Raw genomic sequence first — 17,676 nt, 5'->3', positions numbered from 1 at the left:
ACATTCATGCTGTACTTATGCCTTCCTTCCCAATGGACTAGCTGCCAGCAAAGTCAGCAAGAGGAGACAAATGTTTTGTAAGTTAAAAAAAACTGGGGCAAATTCTCTTCTCATGGGCCTGATTCTCCTCACTATTACAATGGTGTAACTCCATTCACTTAAAAACAGAGTTATTACTGATTTGCACTGATCTAATTGTAAGAAACGGACTCACTTATGCTTAACTCCTATTGAAGTCAGTGGGAATTGCACTCAACTGTTTGAGGACAGGTTTTGGACATCAGTTTTGTATTTATGTGGTCAAATCCTGTTCGCCTTACCCCCATAAATAGTATTCTTGCAGCAAATGGGACTGCTGCCTGAATAAGGCAAATAGTATTTAGCCTCCAGTCAGCAATGTGAATCATTTTATGGGTAATTATAATTACAGGGAGTCCAAAAGTTGCCATCAGCCCATGATAAGCCATCACTAATATTTTTATTATGCTATTGGCTGAAAGTGAAAATCAGACTGTAGCTGTGCCTAACGGGAAGGAATTTTATCGCTCTGTCCAGTTTTGTGCGTCAAACTTTCAATTTATCCGTTCTCATACAGACACAGGCCATTATAAATTGTGACATCATTCTCCAGCTCCACAGTCAGCTCATCCATTGTTTCCCCTTACCTCTTTATTTCTATACACATATAGAATAGCATCGATAATCACCCAAAGTAACAGTTAGAACATCCAGAAAACTAAACGTTTCACACAGAACCTCTGTGTCTAACTAGTTAGGTGACCCAAAATAACTTCACTTTATTGGCCAGAAACATACACCTCAGCTAAAACCACCAATAACAAATATGCTCATAGAAGATTTTCAATAGCTAACTTCCAAATATAGATCTATTTTATGTATCCTTTCAGACATTTCCATGTCTAAAGACTCCGAGCTCTACTCTGGTCTCTTTTGATTTATGTGAATTGACCTTCTTTTCCTCTTGGACCTTCTGGGTGATAGAACAGGCCTGTTTGTTTTCCTGTTCAAAGAACAATGCACCACAGACTTTCAGGTATAGTTTGGCTAGTGGTTTATTTTCAGCTATTATATTTATAAGGATATTTTAAATATGGGGAAGGCAATTCTTTTTATTGAGCATGTGTGTGATCCTTGTAGACCTTCATGCATAATATACATTGTAAGGGTCTGATCCTGCAGTACTCATATACTTAGACAGTTGGCTCTTTGGGGCAGGGTCTGTCTTTGTGTGGTGTTTGTACAGCACCTAGCACAGTGGAGTCCGGTCCATGACTGGGGCTCCTAGGTTCTATTGTAATTCAAATAACAAACAACAATCACATATGTGCTACACTGTGGGGCACCCAATTTAGCATTCATGAATGCTTTGCTGGATCAAGGCCATATCTGGAGTTTGAGCTTTTTGTATACACGCTTCCCCATAAAAGACAGGATGGCTCAAGGAAATGGTTTAGTGCCATGAAGCCTTGCAACTGAGCTAGTGGTCTTAGACCAGCTTAGGGATGGCTGAGAAAAATCATTTCCCCCACCTCACAGGGAATTTCAAAAAGATTTTGGTGAAAAATGTTTGACAAAGGGGAGCAAGGACAGAGGAACAAAAAAGGGAGAGAAAGGGGGAAAATACCAAATCCCCAACCCATTTGGTTGCGGGTTTTTTTTAAACAAAAAGATTTAATTTTCAGTGTTTTTCCACCATCCCCTTCTCTCCTACCACCCCCATTTTCCCTTTCCCCTTCTCTTTTCAAATGCCATTTTTTGGTTCTGTTTTTCTTACAAACCCTTTTTTTCCCCAGACAAAAAGCTATTTTCTTTCCATTTGGTTGGAAAATTCTCTATGAGCTCTCGGGAGAACACACAGATCCACTGATCCTGATAAAATGCACCCTCATGACTGGAAATCTTGCTTACAGTTTCAGCAAAGAGGCCATGCACTGAATAAGAGTGACCTCTTCAGAAGAAGATTTAGTTATGCTGGCGGGATGGTGATTAATTACCGGTGTCTGTGCTGTACTTAGTGAGAGGCAGGGCTTTAGTGGCCAGTACAATCGATACGGTAACTTTTTTACAGGTACTAAATTCACTCAGAATGAAAACACATCATAGGCATGTGTACTGTATGTATGCTATTGACATCGTATTGTCAAAGGTGTATTACAAACAGATTTTTATTTCATGCACAATGAAAGTGAAGAGAAATCACTTTATTTCTTTTTCTGGAGAGTATTTTGAGAGTGTGGGAAAGTGAATGTGACTGGTGATTTCATCTGAGGAATATCTGAATCACATTTTTTAGTTTGGTGTACATAGCACAGGAAAGTTGCCAGGTACAGAAGAAGCTGGGCATGTCCACAAGGGAGTGGAGCAAACAAGCAAATTACAGTGTATGCATTTCTTTTAACCAAATGTTTTCATCTGGAAAACTTGGGTACTTAAATGAAAGCTACCCCCAAGCTTCTTTTACGCATATGGCCAATGCTTAATCAGCAGATTGCTCTAGTCCTTCACAGACTCTCATCTTGAATAGTTTTCAGTGGATTAAGTTTTTCTCCGAAAACACACTTGCAGCTTTTCTCTTTCGAGAGGGAAGTAGGACAGGTTTTACCAGTACCCTGTTAAAAGGAAATTGTATGGCTCCAGATGGTTGATTTAACGTAGCTGCAGGACTGTTAGTGAACCAAAACCAAAGGGGTTTAAACATAAGTCTAACATACCTCACTCAAAATAGTCAACATGTTCTTGCATTTCGTCCCACAGCTACCAGTTCCTACCTTCAATAAGGCCTTGAAGTGACACAGGCTGGTCTTTTCAGAGGCTTCAATAAACCATGTTGGTGCAGAGAGCATCTCTGTACCTTGGGCAATTCTACTAGCTTTTATATTCAGTAAAACTCCCAGAATTCTCTCTCTCTCTCTCAAAGGGGCCATACTCTTTATTTCATCGAGCATACACAAACTAAACTCAAATAAAGAAAATATTGGTTTTGGATTTAAAATTATGTCATTAGATGACTACCTGTTACATTCGCTACACTCATGTCCTGATTGTGACACACATATCTCATAAGTAGAGTTGGTTGAATATGTTTTCCCTTCAACAAAAATTTTTTTTGGTTAAAAACGTCTTTATAAGAAAAAATATTTTTTGCTAAATTTTTCCATTTTTCTATAATCCCAAAATGATTTTTTCCCTCTCTCCCCCTTTTTACCCTTTTTTTGGTGGCAAAATGGAAAAAGGGGGGAAAGGAATAAAAGGAAGGAAAGAAGGAAAAAAAATCTTAAAACCTAAACACTTTCAAAACCAAACTTTTTCAATCAAATATTTCAAATAGAAATGATTGTTTTTAGAAAGCTGTGGAATTTTTTTTCCAAAATTTTCAATTTCTTAGTTTTCTCACAAACCATTTTTCTACCAATTCTATTCATAATGAGCTATTCTGGCAACCATGAAAGGGAAAATGACTGTGCCAGCCATAGCTGTCCTGCTCCTCATGACCATCTCTTTGTGTTGTGTCCATCCACCCCTCATCTGAGGTCTTGCCCTCCACTATGTCCCACCTTTAGGAATAGGTTGGGAAGTACGTCCTTAATACAAGCCCAGAACCAGTTACTGCATTCCCAAAAGGAGCTGACACAACAGTCTCTGCCTCTGCCCTCAGTACTTTGCTCCCCAATACTCTAAACCCAGAAGTGAATGTACATAGGCAAAATTCTCTAGTTTTTAGAAAAAAAATAAGAGAGAATGCAGAAAGAGAGCATATTAGCTGGTATTTACAGATAGAGAAGCTGAAGTGGGAAAAGCTAAGAAGTGAGCATCTGAGGAGGGGCAAGCGCTAGGCTATGAGCATTATGAGATACATGAGGCAGAGAATCAGAAAACTCCTAACCACTCACTACTGGGAGTCTTCACTGCCAAGATCCCTTTTAAATCATGACGGGCCTGAGCTATAAATTTCAGATTTGTATTTCAAACGTCAGCCTTCAAGGTTTTGGTTCGGCCCATTATAGATATAGGAGGCCTATCCTGAAATTCAGATCCAGGTTGAGATTCCAAAAGAACACACATACACAGATAACATGGGAGGCGTGCTCAGTGCAGCGCTGCTAGTGATTGAGTACAGGAGTGTCTATATTTGGGTGTGTAGGAGAGCCTCCAAATTCAAATGTCAATTGGGCATGTTTTCAGTGCTTTCCAATCAGTAAGGCTTTGCTAAGGAGGCAGGTAGGGGTACATTTTCCTTATTTTGAGAAGGGAGGGGCAACCCTTAAAAATATAGAGTTCAGTTTCACATAGGACAAGCACTCATACAACTTCAGCCACCTTGCCCTTGTGTGTGTGGGACTGGGCTGAAAATCTCACACGAACAGAGTTCCATGAAAGAGTTCTAGTACTTCCTGCTTCCAGTTAGGCTGGAAAGTGTGAAATGTAGGTTTGTTCCACACTTCATAAATTAATCACACAGCCAGAGTCAAAGAACCAAATTCAGCTTTGGCAAAAGCATTCAAAATTTCATAGAGTACAACGGAATTATGCCCTCTTATGCCAGGGCTGATTTTGACCCAGATCCTCCAGAGTCATATATTCTCTTTAATGTCATAGTAGTGGAACAGATGTACAAATAATGGAATTACAGGGGCCATTATGAAGGGTGGCTGTTTTTTCCTAAGCCAGTTTCATTTTCTGCAGAATTTTCTTAAACTGTGGGCAAGTGAAAGGATTTGTGATCAAATTTTAGGAACTGCTGACTGGATTTAGAGTATTTACAACAGGAATAGGTTTATGATGTCATCTTTTACATTCAAGGTGCATCAGAGTGCTATAGGGGATTCATTAATGTCTGTACATACTTTGAAGACGTAACATTCTGTATGGACTTAAGAATTGTTATGGGCCTTATGCTAAGCACTCTCAACACCCACTGACATTGCAGGATCATTTCCCTTATTATATCAGCATAGTATATTGAAAGCAAGTGGTAAAGCAATCTCTTTCTGGGTTGTGGATATAAAGACATAGGACAATATCTTCCAAACAGTGAGTGGGGGATGTGTACACTAAACCAAGTTTTTAGAGGGGTTACTGGAATAGGAAGGGTGTTGTGCATATTTTCTTGTATAGAGTTTCTCCAGTACCAAATTATGTCACTAGTTGTAATTTTCAATGGTGGATTTATGTAACCAGACAGGTGTTCTTGCTCTGCTATATGAGACATTTGCCTAAGAAATGTGTAATTAGTGGCAGTAGGTTTGGCTCTCTGTCCTGGAGCGGGGAGTTCACAGCTTTGTGATAAGCTTAGAAAACAGTAGTAACAACATGGAATAAGTTATGTTCTATCTTTTAAAATAACATGTATTTTAGTATGGAAAGTTAAATGGTACCTATTGCATGTACTAAATATATGTTGAGAGTTATGGCAGTGATCTGAAGCCAAGTTAGAAAGAGAGCACTACTGTCTTATATATACACACACAAGGACTGATTCTCATTTACACTAAGGCCCTTTTATACTGCTCTGGAAGTGCAGAAGGTCCTTAATGAGCTCTTCAATCTAGCAGAGAAAGGCATACCATGATTCAATGGCTGGAAACTGAAGCTAGACAAATTCAGACTGGAAATAAGGTGTACATTTTTGACAGTGAGGATAAATTAACCACTGGAACCATTTACCAAAGGTCATGGTGGATTCTCAATCACTAGTAATTTTTAAATCAAGACTGCCAGTTTTTCTAAAATATATGCTCTAGGAATTATTGTGGGGAGGTTCTATGGCCTGTGTTAATACAGGAGGTCAGACTAGATGATTACAATGGTTCCTTCTGACCTTGGAATCTATGAAGGTATCAATGTAATTAATGGGCACATCAGAATCAGGCCCACAGATTTCATTTTACATTGTCACTGCCCTCCCCATATATGGGGAGGCGACAGGCACATGATAAATGTCACGAGCATATGTTACATAAATAAATATATCATATGCCTGTGCAATTTATCACAAACTAGGACTGGATCACAGACCCAGTAATCCACCTCCTCTGGTACTTATTCTAACTTTCCAAACCCCATGATGAGCTTCAAACAGTTGCCAAAATAAATAAATCAAGTATCAATCTACCAGAGAGCTGTTTCCTCCTCCTCCTCGCAAATACTAAATTGGAATTTTCTCCCCAGATGATATCTGCTTGAGGCCCAGGATGAGTGAGATTCAGTTCTGGGCTGGAGATAGATTTTCTACACATAATAATATAATGAATGTAAGGATTGGTATCTTGTAGCCCTACCACTGAAAAGGGATAATTTCTAGGTTTTCAAAGGGAAACACAGCTATCATTTCAATCTTTAGAAAGGCCTGAAAGACTGGACCTTAACACTGTGACATTATTATGTATAAAATATATTTTAGTGGTTTATAAAACCTGTTACTTTTTTCTCTTCCTTTGATCCTTGAGCAAATGGACTGACGGTTCACAGATTCATAGAATATAAAGCCAGATGGGACCACTGTGATCATCTTATCTGACCTCCTGCACAACACAGACCATAAGAATTTCCCTGAATTAATTCCTCTTTGAATCAGAGTCTATCTTTTAGGGAAAAAAACAATCAATTTAATTTAAAAATTAAAAATTGACAGTGATGGAGAACCCACCACAACCTTTGGTAATTGTTCCAACTTTTACAAGTGGAGGGATACTAAAATTGTCCCTAAAGACATTTGAAAAGTAAAATGCTGATAAAAATCTTTCCACCACAGCACATCATCATGTATCACAACTCTCCTGAACACTCAGCTGAAAACCTGTCCTGTTCCTGTGCAGTTGTGCTTGCGGATCACAGGGAAGCTCTCTCCACCCTCTCCTATACTTAGAGTACAGGGCAGTGAAGAATTTGGTTAGCTATCATATGTATAGTACTTTGTGACTTTGTCCTCACCCATAACTATTTCACATTTGGGGACAATGTATACCTTCAAATCAGCGGCACTGCTATGGGTACCCGCATGGCCCCACAGTATGCCAACATTTTTATGGCTGACTTAGAACAACGCTTCCTCAGCTCTCATCCCCTAATGCCCCTACTCTACTTGCGCTATATTGATGACATCTTCATCATCTGGACCCATGGAAAAGAAGCCCTTGAGGAATTCCACCATGATTTCAACAATTTCCATCCCACCATCAACCTCAGCCTGGACCAGTCCACACAAGAGATCCACGTCCTGGACACTACGGTGCTAATAAGTGATGGTCACATAAACACCACCCTATACCGGAAACCTACTGACCGCTATTCCTACCTACATGCCTCCAGCTTTCACCCAGACCACACCACACGATCCATCATCTACAGCCAAGCTCTACGATACAACCGCATTTGCTCCAACCCCTCAGACAGAGACAAACACCTACAAGATCTCTTTCAAGCATTCTTACAACTACAGTACCCACCTGCTGAAGTGAAGAAACAAATTGACAGAGCCAGAAGAATACCCAGAAGTCACCTATTACAGGACAGGCCCAACAAAGAAAATAACAGAACGCCACTAGCCATCACCTACAGCCCCCAACTAAAACCTCTCCAACGCATCATCAAGGATCTACAACCTATCCTGAAGGATGACCCATCACTCTCACAAATCTTGGGAGACAGGCCAGTCCTTGCCTACAGACAGCCCCCCAACCTGAAGCAAATACTCACCAGCAACCACACACCACACAACAGAACCACTAACCCAGGAACCTATCCTTGCAATAAAGCCCGTTGCCAACTGTGTCCACATATCTACTCAGGGGACACCATCATGGGGCCTAATCACATCAGCCACACTATCAGAGGCTCGTTCACCTGCGCATCTACCAATGTGATACATGCATCATGTGCCAGCAATGCCCCTCTGCCATGTACATTGGTCAAACTGGACACAAATAGAAGATGTCAAGACTTATAATATTCAAAAACCAGTCGGAGAACACTTCAATCTCTCTGGTCACTCGATCTCTGACCTAAAAGTCACAATATTACAACAAAAAGACTTCAAAAACAGACTCCAACAAGAGACGGCTGAACTGGAATTTGCAAACTGGATACAATTAACTTAGGCTTGAATAGAGACTGGGAGTGGATGGGTCATTACACAAAGTAAAACTATTTCCCCATGTTTATTCTCCCCCCCCCCACGCCACACTGTTCCTCAGATGTTCTTGCTAACTGCTGGAAATGGCCCACCTTGATTATCACTACAAAAGGTTTTCTACCCTCCCCCCCGCCCCCCAGCTCCCGCTCTCCTGCTGGTATTAGCTCATCTTAAGTGATCACTCTCCTTACAGTTTTCAGAGTAACAGCCGTGTTAGTCTGTATTCGCAAAAACAAAAGGAGTACTTGTGGCACCTTAGAGACTAACCAATTTATTTGAGCATGAGCTTTACACGAAAGCTCATGCTCAAATAAATTGGTTAGTCTCTAAGGTGCCACAAGTACTCCTTTTCTTTCTCCTTACAGTGTGTATGATAACACCCATTTTTTCATGTTCTGTGTGTATATAAATCTCCTCACTGTATTTTCTACTGAATGCATCTGATGAAGTGAGCTGTAGCTCACGAAAGCTTATGCTCAAATAAATTGGTTAGTCTCTAAGGTGCCACAAGTCCTCCTTTTCTTTTTGCGAATACAGACTAACACAGCTGCTACTCTGAAACCTGTCATACAGGTAACACACATACACACACAAACAACACTATGAGAGACTTGGTAGCAGTCTGGGTTTGTGCCCTGACATAGTCATTACAGTAACATCGCGTACAAAATGTGTTTCTCTATTTATAAGAATTTGTAGACAATATCTAGAAAGAGTCTCTTTCCTTTACCTTTGAAAAAGAACCCCCCCCACACACTAAACTATTTCTGATTGTTATGGAATTTTGAAAACATGGAAACTGTGGTATAACTCAATATTCATTTTTTAAAATTAACTTTTTACTAGTTTCACTAGGGGCCTATTGCATCCAAGGGACAACATGGGCTCCCTCTGGTGGTTGCAGTAACACCTGACAATTCCTATGGTGTTTCACCAAAGCCTAATCTGGAGTAGTAATGAATGCCTACAACTCTATTGAATGCAAAGTCGAATGGCACTTAGCATATCTCAGGACTGGATCCCTCATGATTTAAGTATCTCCCTATGGTCATTTTGGCACTGACTTTTCATATGTATTGGAATTCAAATCATTGACTTGTATTTTGATTTATAAACGATCCACATATTTCTCCCCTCCCTTCGTCAAATGAGTCCTTACATTTTCAAACAGTTCTTTTTACCATCCCAAATTATTTGGCGCTGAAGGAAAATATCTGGCCAACTCTATTTGGTGGAGAAGCAAAATGCTGAATACCATTTCCCATTCATTTTTCAGCTTAGTATGAGCTGACAAACACACTTTGTTGGAATTCAATAGTCCTTGCAGTCAATTTGGTATTAGCTTGCCCATGTAATTCTCATTATGTTTCTACAGTCCTCATGGAATAATATGGGCAGCAAAACCGACCAATGTATACTTCCATCAATGCTAACCTAAGATGCTACCCTAGTGCATAAAGGGCCTGCTCCTCCTCCCAGTGAAGTCAGTTGCCAAGCTCCCATTAACATCAATGGTTCAAGATAAAAGCCAAAGTAGCTGTCATATGTTTCAAAGACACTGGGTTAAATTCTTGTTTTTAGCCAAAACTTTTTTGGTTTACTGTTGAAAACTTTTTTGTTTTTGGAAGTTTGTCTGGAAACAGAAAAGCTTTTAGTCAAAAAACCAAAAGTCTTCCACTGGAGATTTTTGTTTTTCGGGGTTCCAATTTCTAACCCAAAAAACTCCTGATTTTTTCTGAAGAATGCAGACACTTTCCAGGAAAATTTTTCTTTAGTTGAAAACCTAATTTTCAATTGAACAAAAATGTTGATGCAAAGTTTTTGACCAACCCTACTTAAAACATACCAGGCCCAACTCACAACTGCATTACTCTGGTTTTATACCAGTGGAACTCCAGGGATTTTAATGTAGTTACAAGCAGTGTAAAACTGCAGTAATAGAGACATTAGCCCAATGTTTTGGGAACATTTACAAAGTTTTGAAGAAAGGAGAATTACAATGAAACCTGCACAAAAGCCTCTTTTCTTAAGAGACTGCCCCAAAGTACCTCACAATATATTGAGTAAAATTGTGCTCTATATGTTTTTTTTAGAAGACTCTGCAGTATGTGTTGCTTCCTTGAGTGGGCTCCTAAAACAGGTACAACTGCACATATAATATTCACTTTATCCTTAAGGCCTGTCAAAACTCTCTCTCATCATATTCCACCCTCTTTGTAGGAATACTCTGCTTTCTTTCTCCTCTTTTTGCATACCTGGAAAGGATCCAAAAGGCATATGATTTTGCTTAGGGTAGAATAAGAATTTTGTGTGATGTAAGTAAGAGTCACATTCTGCATCACACTCATTTAAATAACAAACATCTTAAACACCTGTTACCAATGAAGACAGAATAGGGTGTTGGGTATGTGTGCTGTTTCAGCTCATAAAACCCATAGTTGCGATCCAGAATGAGTTAAAAAATGTGCTGGGGGGCCCTTTGCATGAACAAGTGTCCTCAGTGCAAAGAGTTTTAGGTGGGTGCGAGCCTACCAACAATTCATATTTTAACTATAATCCTCTGCGCATATTCCTTTTGGAAATGAAAAATGAAGACCTGCAGAATTTGATTTATCTTGAGCAAACGATGTTTTGAATCTTGTTACAGAAATATGACAAATACTTTAGTTTCCATAGTGTGATTATAGAATAAAGGAGAAATTAATCAAAGTAAGCATTAGTATGAAAAGTAAAAGTAGAGGCTAAGAATTAATGTACTTGGTACTTATCCTCAGTTTTCTGTTTAGGCCGGTTATAGGTCTGACAGACCTTTAAGGTTTCTATTTTTAACTCAGTAACTTGATAAGTGGCCAAGATATGAAAGGAATCTTGGACTTTAGGCCATGCTCACTTTCAGGTCTATCCAGGTGGCACAAAATAGCTTCAATAAAGGGAAAACATAAAATGCTTGGGAAAATGCAAAATGCAAGGCTTAGCCTGGTAGAAAAATGAGCAATTGTACTAGAACCTTTTCCATAAATTCGTAAAACAGGGTTGCATGTAAGAAAAAAAAAATCTGAAACACTGAATCAAATTAAATACTGACCCAAAGCAACAAGAATAATTTGTAAAGAAACAGACAGATGAATGGGGAATCTTTTTGATGGGGATACATATTTGTATAACAGAGGGTTCAGTTCTGGAGAATACACTTAACGAATGAGTGTGAAACAAAGCCAAACATAATCAATATTAATTAAATGAAGGTGTGCAAGTTCAAAAAGAAAGAAAGCCAAGGTTTCAGTCAGATAAAAGGAGCTCTTCTAGCAGGGAAGGAAGAAAGGCAATGGAAGAGTCAGGGTAGCAGAGGCAACGGAAGGCGTCAGAGGTATGAAGGTCACAGGATGAGGCAAGTTCTGTCAGACGTGCTTGGTGTGTGAAGGGAATGATGCACAACAATAAACTGTTGGGAAAAAAGTAAATGATAAAACATATAAACATAAGTGAAGGCCAAAATGAAAGAATGGCTAGCATGCAAACTAACCTTCAGGATTAGATTTTTAAAAGAGCCAAATCTCATTGACATCCAATGGTATTTGGGTATGTAACTCCCATAGGCTCCTTTGAAAATCCTACCTGGATTCCTGGGGCCAAATTCATCACCAAAAAAGCAGGCTCAATTCCTCTGTAGTCAATGTAGTAACATGCATAGATGCTCAAGGTGCACGGGACCTCTATTTTCATGGAGTGAACTTTAATGCCCATGGAAGGTGCTAGGTTGACAGTCTGGGAGTTCAAAATTATTAATTTACTCACAGGACAGACATGGCAGGAGGAGTGGCCAGACAAGCTTCCCTACACTACCCTTTCAATGCACCTTAACTATGTTCTAGGGACCACCTCTAAGAAGTGAGAGGGCAGCTTATTCTCTATGCTCATATAAATCTTAGCATCTATGCTGAGAATGAAAACTGGGACACTGCTTAATTGCAACTGTTTTGGTGTATTTGTGATATCAACACCTAGCAAAACAGCCCACGGAGTAGCCCATTCATTTCGAGCTAATTTATATGTACGCAAATCTTTACATCTATGAAAAGATTGCTTCCACACGATGGATGTCTCCTGTTGTTTCTTCTTAAATTAACAAACTTCAGTCTTTAGAAACTGTCCTTAAAGGGCTGATAATACCAGATACCTCCACCTTAAGTTACTGAATGGAGGTGCCAAAGGTGTTTGTAGAACTGTTCACTCTCACATGTGTTGTCATTTATGGTTATATAAGCTACGCCACTCAAGGTTTTCATTAAAAAAAAAACAGCACATGGGATGGGAGGAAGCAGGCACCTTATCAACTCCCTGTTCTCCTCAAATAGAATTGAATTACTAGTCAGCTAGAAATATACATCTCGGTATGTTATCCATCTAATAAAATTGGAAAATAGGCTTGCGAAAAGAAACCCAAATGTTATGGTAATGGAGGATATTTGACTATTGTACTTGATTTTTGCATACAGTGCAAGTTTTGAGTCAAATTAGGATTTCAGTTTATGGGCTAGATGCCCACAGTTACATTTTAGAGATTTCATACTGAACCTTGCCCTTGTTGCTGCTTGCTCCACCTGGCAGAAGGGTTACAACTACATCAATTACTCATCCTTACAGAGTAAATACTCTTTTTGACTTCCCTGGTAATCCAGCCTGCGTAAGAGGCAAGAATGGATTTCAGGATCTGACCCAATAAGAAGTTGAAATATTTATCCTTTTTAAACTAACTTTTTAGTTCCCTATCATATTTTTATTTTGTGGTCCATTAAATGACAAAATAAAAAGGTACCATATAAAGGACACATGAGTAAGGCTGCTATTCAAATGGCCTCTTTCAAGCCATTTTAAGAAAGCATACTGTAGTTTCAGCTCTAAGTACAGCATCCTCTACATGGCGTAATAGATAGCTTGTTAACAGCTCATTCATTAAGAACATACCAAATCATGGGGCAAAAATCAAACTCCATGCAACAGATGTAATAGAGTCTCCATTTGCGAACTACAGTCAAAACTCAACCAAACTCAGAATAACAGGTCACATAACAACCCGATTAATACGTTAAGGGAGGAAAAAGGATCCTACAAATATATCATTTTAGACATGCATACAAAACATGTATCTGTGTCTAGGGGTGCAAATATTAACAAGAAAGCTCAGTTAATGACAATAAGATTAAAGAGCAAAAAACATGATAAAAATCAGAGGAGAATTGATTAAAATGCATTTGATTTCCAGAGTGGAGCAGAGGAGCATTGCAAAATATTGTAATGATAGGAAGTCAGTTGAAGCACAAATATTGATTAAAACAAGTCCAGAACAGATCTTTAAGAAGAGAACCACTGTGTACAAGCCAATGTATCGAACCAAAAATCGAATGACAACAAGAATTTTGTTCATACATTGGTAGGAATAAAATAGGTTAATCCACATTAATAGTTGTTTTCTAATAGCAGAATCCTTGACATAGAGACTTTTTCCTCCTCCCCCCCCCACTTTATAAAACTTGACATTCTACTTCTCTTTACTTAAGATTGAACAATAATACATTGGGTTTAGCTAGTGGGCAACAAACCCCCTCCCCCAACATTTATACATTAGGTGTAGATAGGGTTGCCAGCCCTCCAGGACTGGCCCTTCAGGAATTAAAGATTACTCTTTAATTAAAGATTATGCCATGTGATTAAATCTCCAGGAATACGTCCAACCAAAATTGGCAACCCGAGGTGGAGAGCTACTTAGAGTATAATCTTTGCAATGAAAGCTTCCCAGAGAAGGATCTCAGTGGGATTAGCAGAGATAACCACATGAATGGTAGCGTATCAAATAGGCTCTGATCCTGCAAGTTATTGCACCTGAGAAGACCCTGCACCTGTGTAGACCCCTGCTGACTGTCACGGGGTGCTGTGTGTGTGTGTGTGTGTGTGCGCGCGTGTGTGTGTGCAGGGGGGCTTACCTATGTGGAGTCATTTTCAGGATCTGAGTCTTAGATCATGAACCAAGATTTGAAAACAGTCAAGTCTATATGATAACTCTGAAAATACAACCATGTTTCACACAAATAAGGAAGAATGCCACAACTATCACACTGCATTGTCTGATAAGAAGATTTCGCAAGGTAGAGAGTGCACCCAGGGCTAGCCAGATGGGCATGGAAGATATACTATATATTATGCGACATATCCTTAAATCAGCAAAGCTCCAGTAAAGTCACTGGAGCTATGCCGATACATATACATATTAGGGTGAGTAAACCTTTAACAGTACATGGTGGGTGTGACTGATTTTCTTGAAAGGGGGCTTCAGCTTGCAAAAGCTTGGGAAATGCTAGTCTGATAGATTACAGTGGCTGCTCAATAGTTTATTGCACCTGTATGTCTTTGGAGGGAGGGGGAGAATGCGCATGCAGAAACAAATCAAATACTAAACCACACATTTTTGTTTGAAATGCATGAAACTGCATGTTTTGACAGTCATATTTACACATCTCCAAATAAGAGCTAAGCCGCTGTAGCAATATTTTCTATAAGCAAATGTTTCATTCACCTCATATTAATTAATCATATGAATATAATGCATTGAGCATTTCTAAAGAAGAGAGGCTGGAAAAGAAAAACATGTATTTCTGGAGAACAGAGAGGAAAGTCTGGAAAAGCTATCCTTGACAGTAACTGCTAAAAGAATTGAAAAGCAAATACATAGATTTTTAAACATACGTTGAGGTACCAGGTTTGTTGGTGCTGTAACATCGGGTGCTTCACTGTAATAGTCAGTTGGATCCATAATGTCTGTGTCAGGAGGAGGGTAAGGTGGGGGTGGGGGAATCACTAACTGAGGTGGACCACGTGTGTTGCCTCTAGGAGGCTTTTGTGGCACCTGTCGTCCATTACCTACAGGAGGATCAATTAGCTAGTTACTTTATTGTCAAGTCAATTATTTTTAAGTTTCTTTTAAAACACACACATGTGTGTGTGTTCACCTGCTCCCCCAAACCATCCACTCTGTCTGGGTCTGATTCTGCTCTCAATCACACCAATGTAAACCATGAGAAAGTCGACAGAGATATGCTGGTGTTAAATTTAGGTACATGAGAGAAGAATCAGGCCCAATATATACATTATATCACAGTCTATACACATCAATCAGCATAAATCTCAATTGCGGTTTTGAGAGATAATAAAACACACTAATTTAAAACACTATACAGAAAATATCTTCATGAAGGTGGGTTTTTTAAAAATTTGTTTCTCCCTTAGACACATAGACTTTAAGGTCAGAAGAGACCATCATGATCATCTAGTCTGACCTCCTGCACATTGCAGGCCCCAGAGCCTCAATAACCTCTGGCTGAGTTACTGAACTCCTCAAATCATGATTTAAAGACTTCAAGTTACAGAGAATCCACCATTTACACTAGTTTAAACCTGCAAGTGACCCATGCTGAAGAGGAAGGTGAAAATCCCCAGGGTCTCTCTGTCTGACACAGCCCACAGCTGCTGACTTATAGGATACTATGCAAAACTATTTCCATAACTCCTTGAGGAGGTAGGGGAATGGTGAAGGTTGGTATTTCTGAGTGGATGTGCTATTTGGGCTTTCATTTTCTTTCTGTAGTTTTTTTCTTTTTGGCTTTGACAGTGTGCAGAGGCTGCTGGTTTTGTTGCTGTTTGTATGATGGAGTTTTCAACCTGTGTCAGAAATGCTGAGAGCCTCAGAACCATACTTAATTTAGTATCATGCATAATGGGGTAAATGAATGTCCTTTAAATTATTAGACATGTCAATAAATATCAGCAGTGTCACACCCTGCATGCAGTTGGTGGTGGGTAAACCCTGGAAATGTTTGGTCTTGATAGAAGCCAGATCTCTCTCTTCTTTTGGAGTGAGACAAAAAGACACGTGATAATTCATGGGTCTGAAGAACATGCTCTCCATTTGTGATAATGCTGGAGTCATACTAGGCTACCACTGACATTCTCTTGAAATCCAACAGGGCCCTGTGCCTTCTGACCGTATCTCAAACTTTCTTCTGTGTTTATGGGAAGGCTCCAGCCTAACCAAACCTTAAGTGGAATTATTGAACCACTGGGAATAGCTCTGAGCTATCAATCAGCCAACTTCACCCAAGCCTCCCCAAAGGATTTAATTTTGGCACTGTGGGATGGATAAATCTTTAGACTTCTTCTTACAAGGCCTTCAAAGTGTCGTGTTGCATGCATTAGTGCAGCAGTGTGTAGTGGGAGCAAGAAGGTTGGAAAAGATTTAACTGAATAGGGTTTTCATAGGCTACATCCACCTCTAAAGGTGCAAGGAACAATTTAATGCCCATAAGAATGCTGAACTCCAGTGATGTTTTTGGCTGCTTTAAGAAAATTAGGCACAGCACTTTGGGGCCAGTATAAGTGATTTGGTGTTAAATATTTAATCTGACCTACTTGCCAGTTTGAGTGTTTTTTCCATGATTTTTAAATTCTGATTAGTATGGTCAGGGTGGGAGGAGGTATTTTAATCTGCCCCATCATGCTGCTGTCTATTTCCTGTAGCAATTTCTCTCTCTACAGTCTTGCTTTGTTCGCTCCTTCCTTTTTGCTTCCTGACACATCTGTGCTGTCTCATGGTTTTATAGTTAGTGTCCTAAAGGGAAACTGTTTTACCAAGCTTCACGTATTGTAACATTGTTTGTGTGTCAATAATTATATTAATCTAAGACTGCAGCAGAAAATGAAAAATATATAGGAGATTATTATGCGATATATTCTTAAATCAGCAAAGCTCCAGTAAAGTCATTGGAGCTATGCCGATTTACATCAACTAAGGGTCTGGCCAACAGACACCTATCTATATAGCTGTGGATAGAAATGAGCAATTCTGTTCTGTTTTATTTCATCTGTAACCTTTCAAGCAGTGACATAAAATAAAATTAACATTAACAAAGTTAAAACACCAAATGTTATCAGTAATGACTTGTGTTTTTCAAGGGGAGGCATTGGGAACGACAGATTGTGACATCTGCAATAGTTAACAGGCAGCCAATTTTCTGAAAACGATTGTGTTATATTGCACAGTGATAGCATTCTCCTTTGAGAGTTTAAATAAGAGATGTCAATGGAGTCAAACGTGTTACAGGATAATGGACTCCTGCTGCTACACAAATGCTGATGCATTAAATGTGAGGCATTTACTGAAAATAAATGTTGAAACAAAGCCAAGAGGTTTCTTTCTAAAGTGTGAAGCATTTGTAACATTATCAATTATACATGACAGGCTGTTCATTTATGGTATCATATATGCATGTCTTCAGTGCTATGTGAAAATGCAGAGGTTGAAGGCACAACCTGGAGTGTACCAAGTGTATTGTAGCACATTTTAAATGATTCCCTTAATATACTGGATAATGAGTTCCAATGCGTGGGGTTATTAACTCATATTTTTCAGAAATCAGTTTCTTATTTAAGGGAATAATCTTGGAGTCCTCACACAGACAAAACTCCCAGTGACC

At 39.2% G+C, this 17,676-nt stretch overlaps 1 protein-coding gene across 13 annotated transcripts in view; it reads right to left on the bottom strand.

Moving 5' to 3' along the window:
- COBL (cordon-bleu WH2 repeat protein) overlaps positions 1-17,676 on the bottom strand; it is a 334,912-nt gene that overhangs the window by 41,328 nt on the left and 275,908 nt on the right. For 9 of the 13 annotated variants that reach the window (XM_037889936.2, XM_037889935.2, XM_043540436.1 and 6 more), the window contains one exon: positions 14,894-15,067. The exons of the other annotated variants lie outside the window; for them this stretch is intronic. In XM_037889936.2, the coding sequence (XP_037745864.1) occupies positions 14,894-15,067 (174 nt within the window). The remainder of the gene's footprint in view (positions 1-14,893; positions 15,068-17,676) is intronic. 13 annotated transcript variants of the gene reach the window in all.

The sequence above is a fragment of the Chelonia mydas genome, chromosome 2, assembly GCF_015237465.2.
Source record: "Chelonia mydas isolate rCheMyd1 chromosome 2, rCheMyd1.pri.v2, whole genome shotgun sequence".
Lineage (NCBI taxonomy): Eukaryota > Metazoa > Chordata > Testudines > Cheloniidae > Chelonia > Chelonia mydas.
Note: the sequence above shows the minus strand (reverse complement) of the source record. Positions and strands in the feature narration are given on the sequence as shown.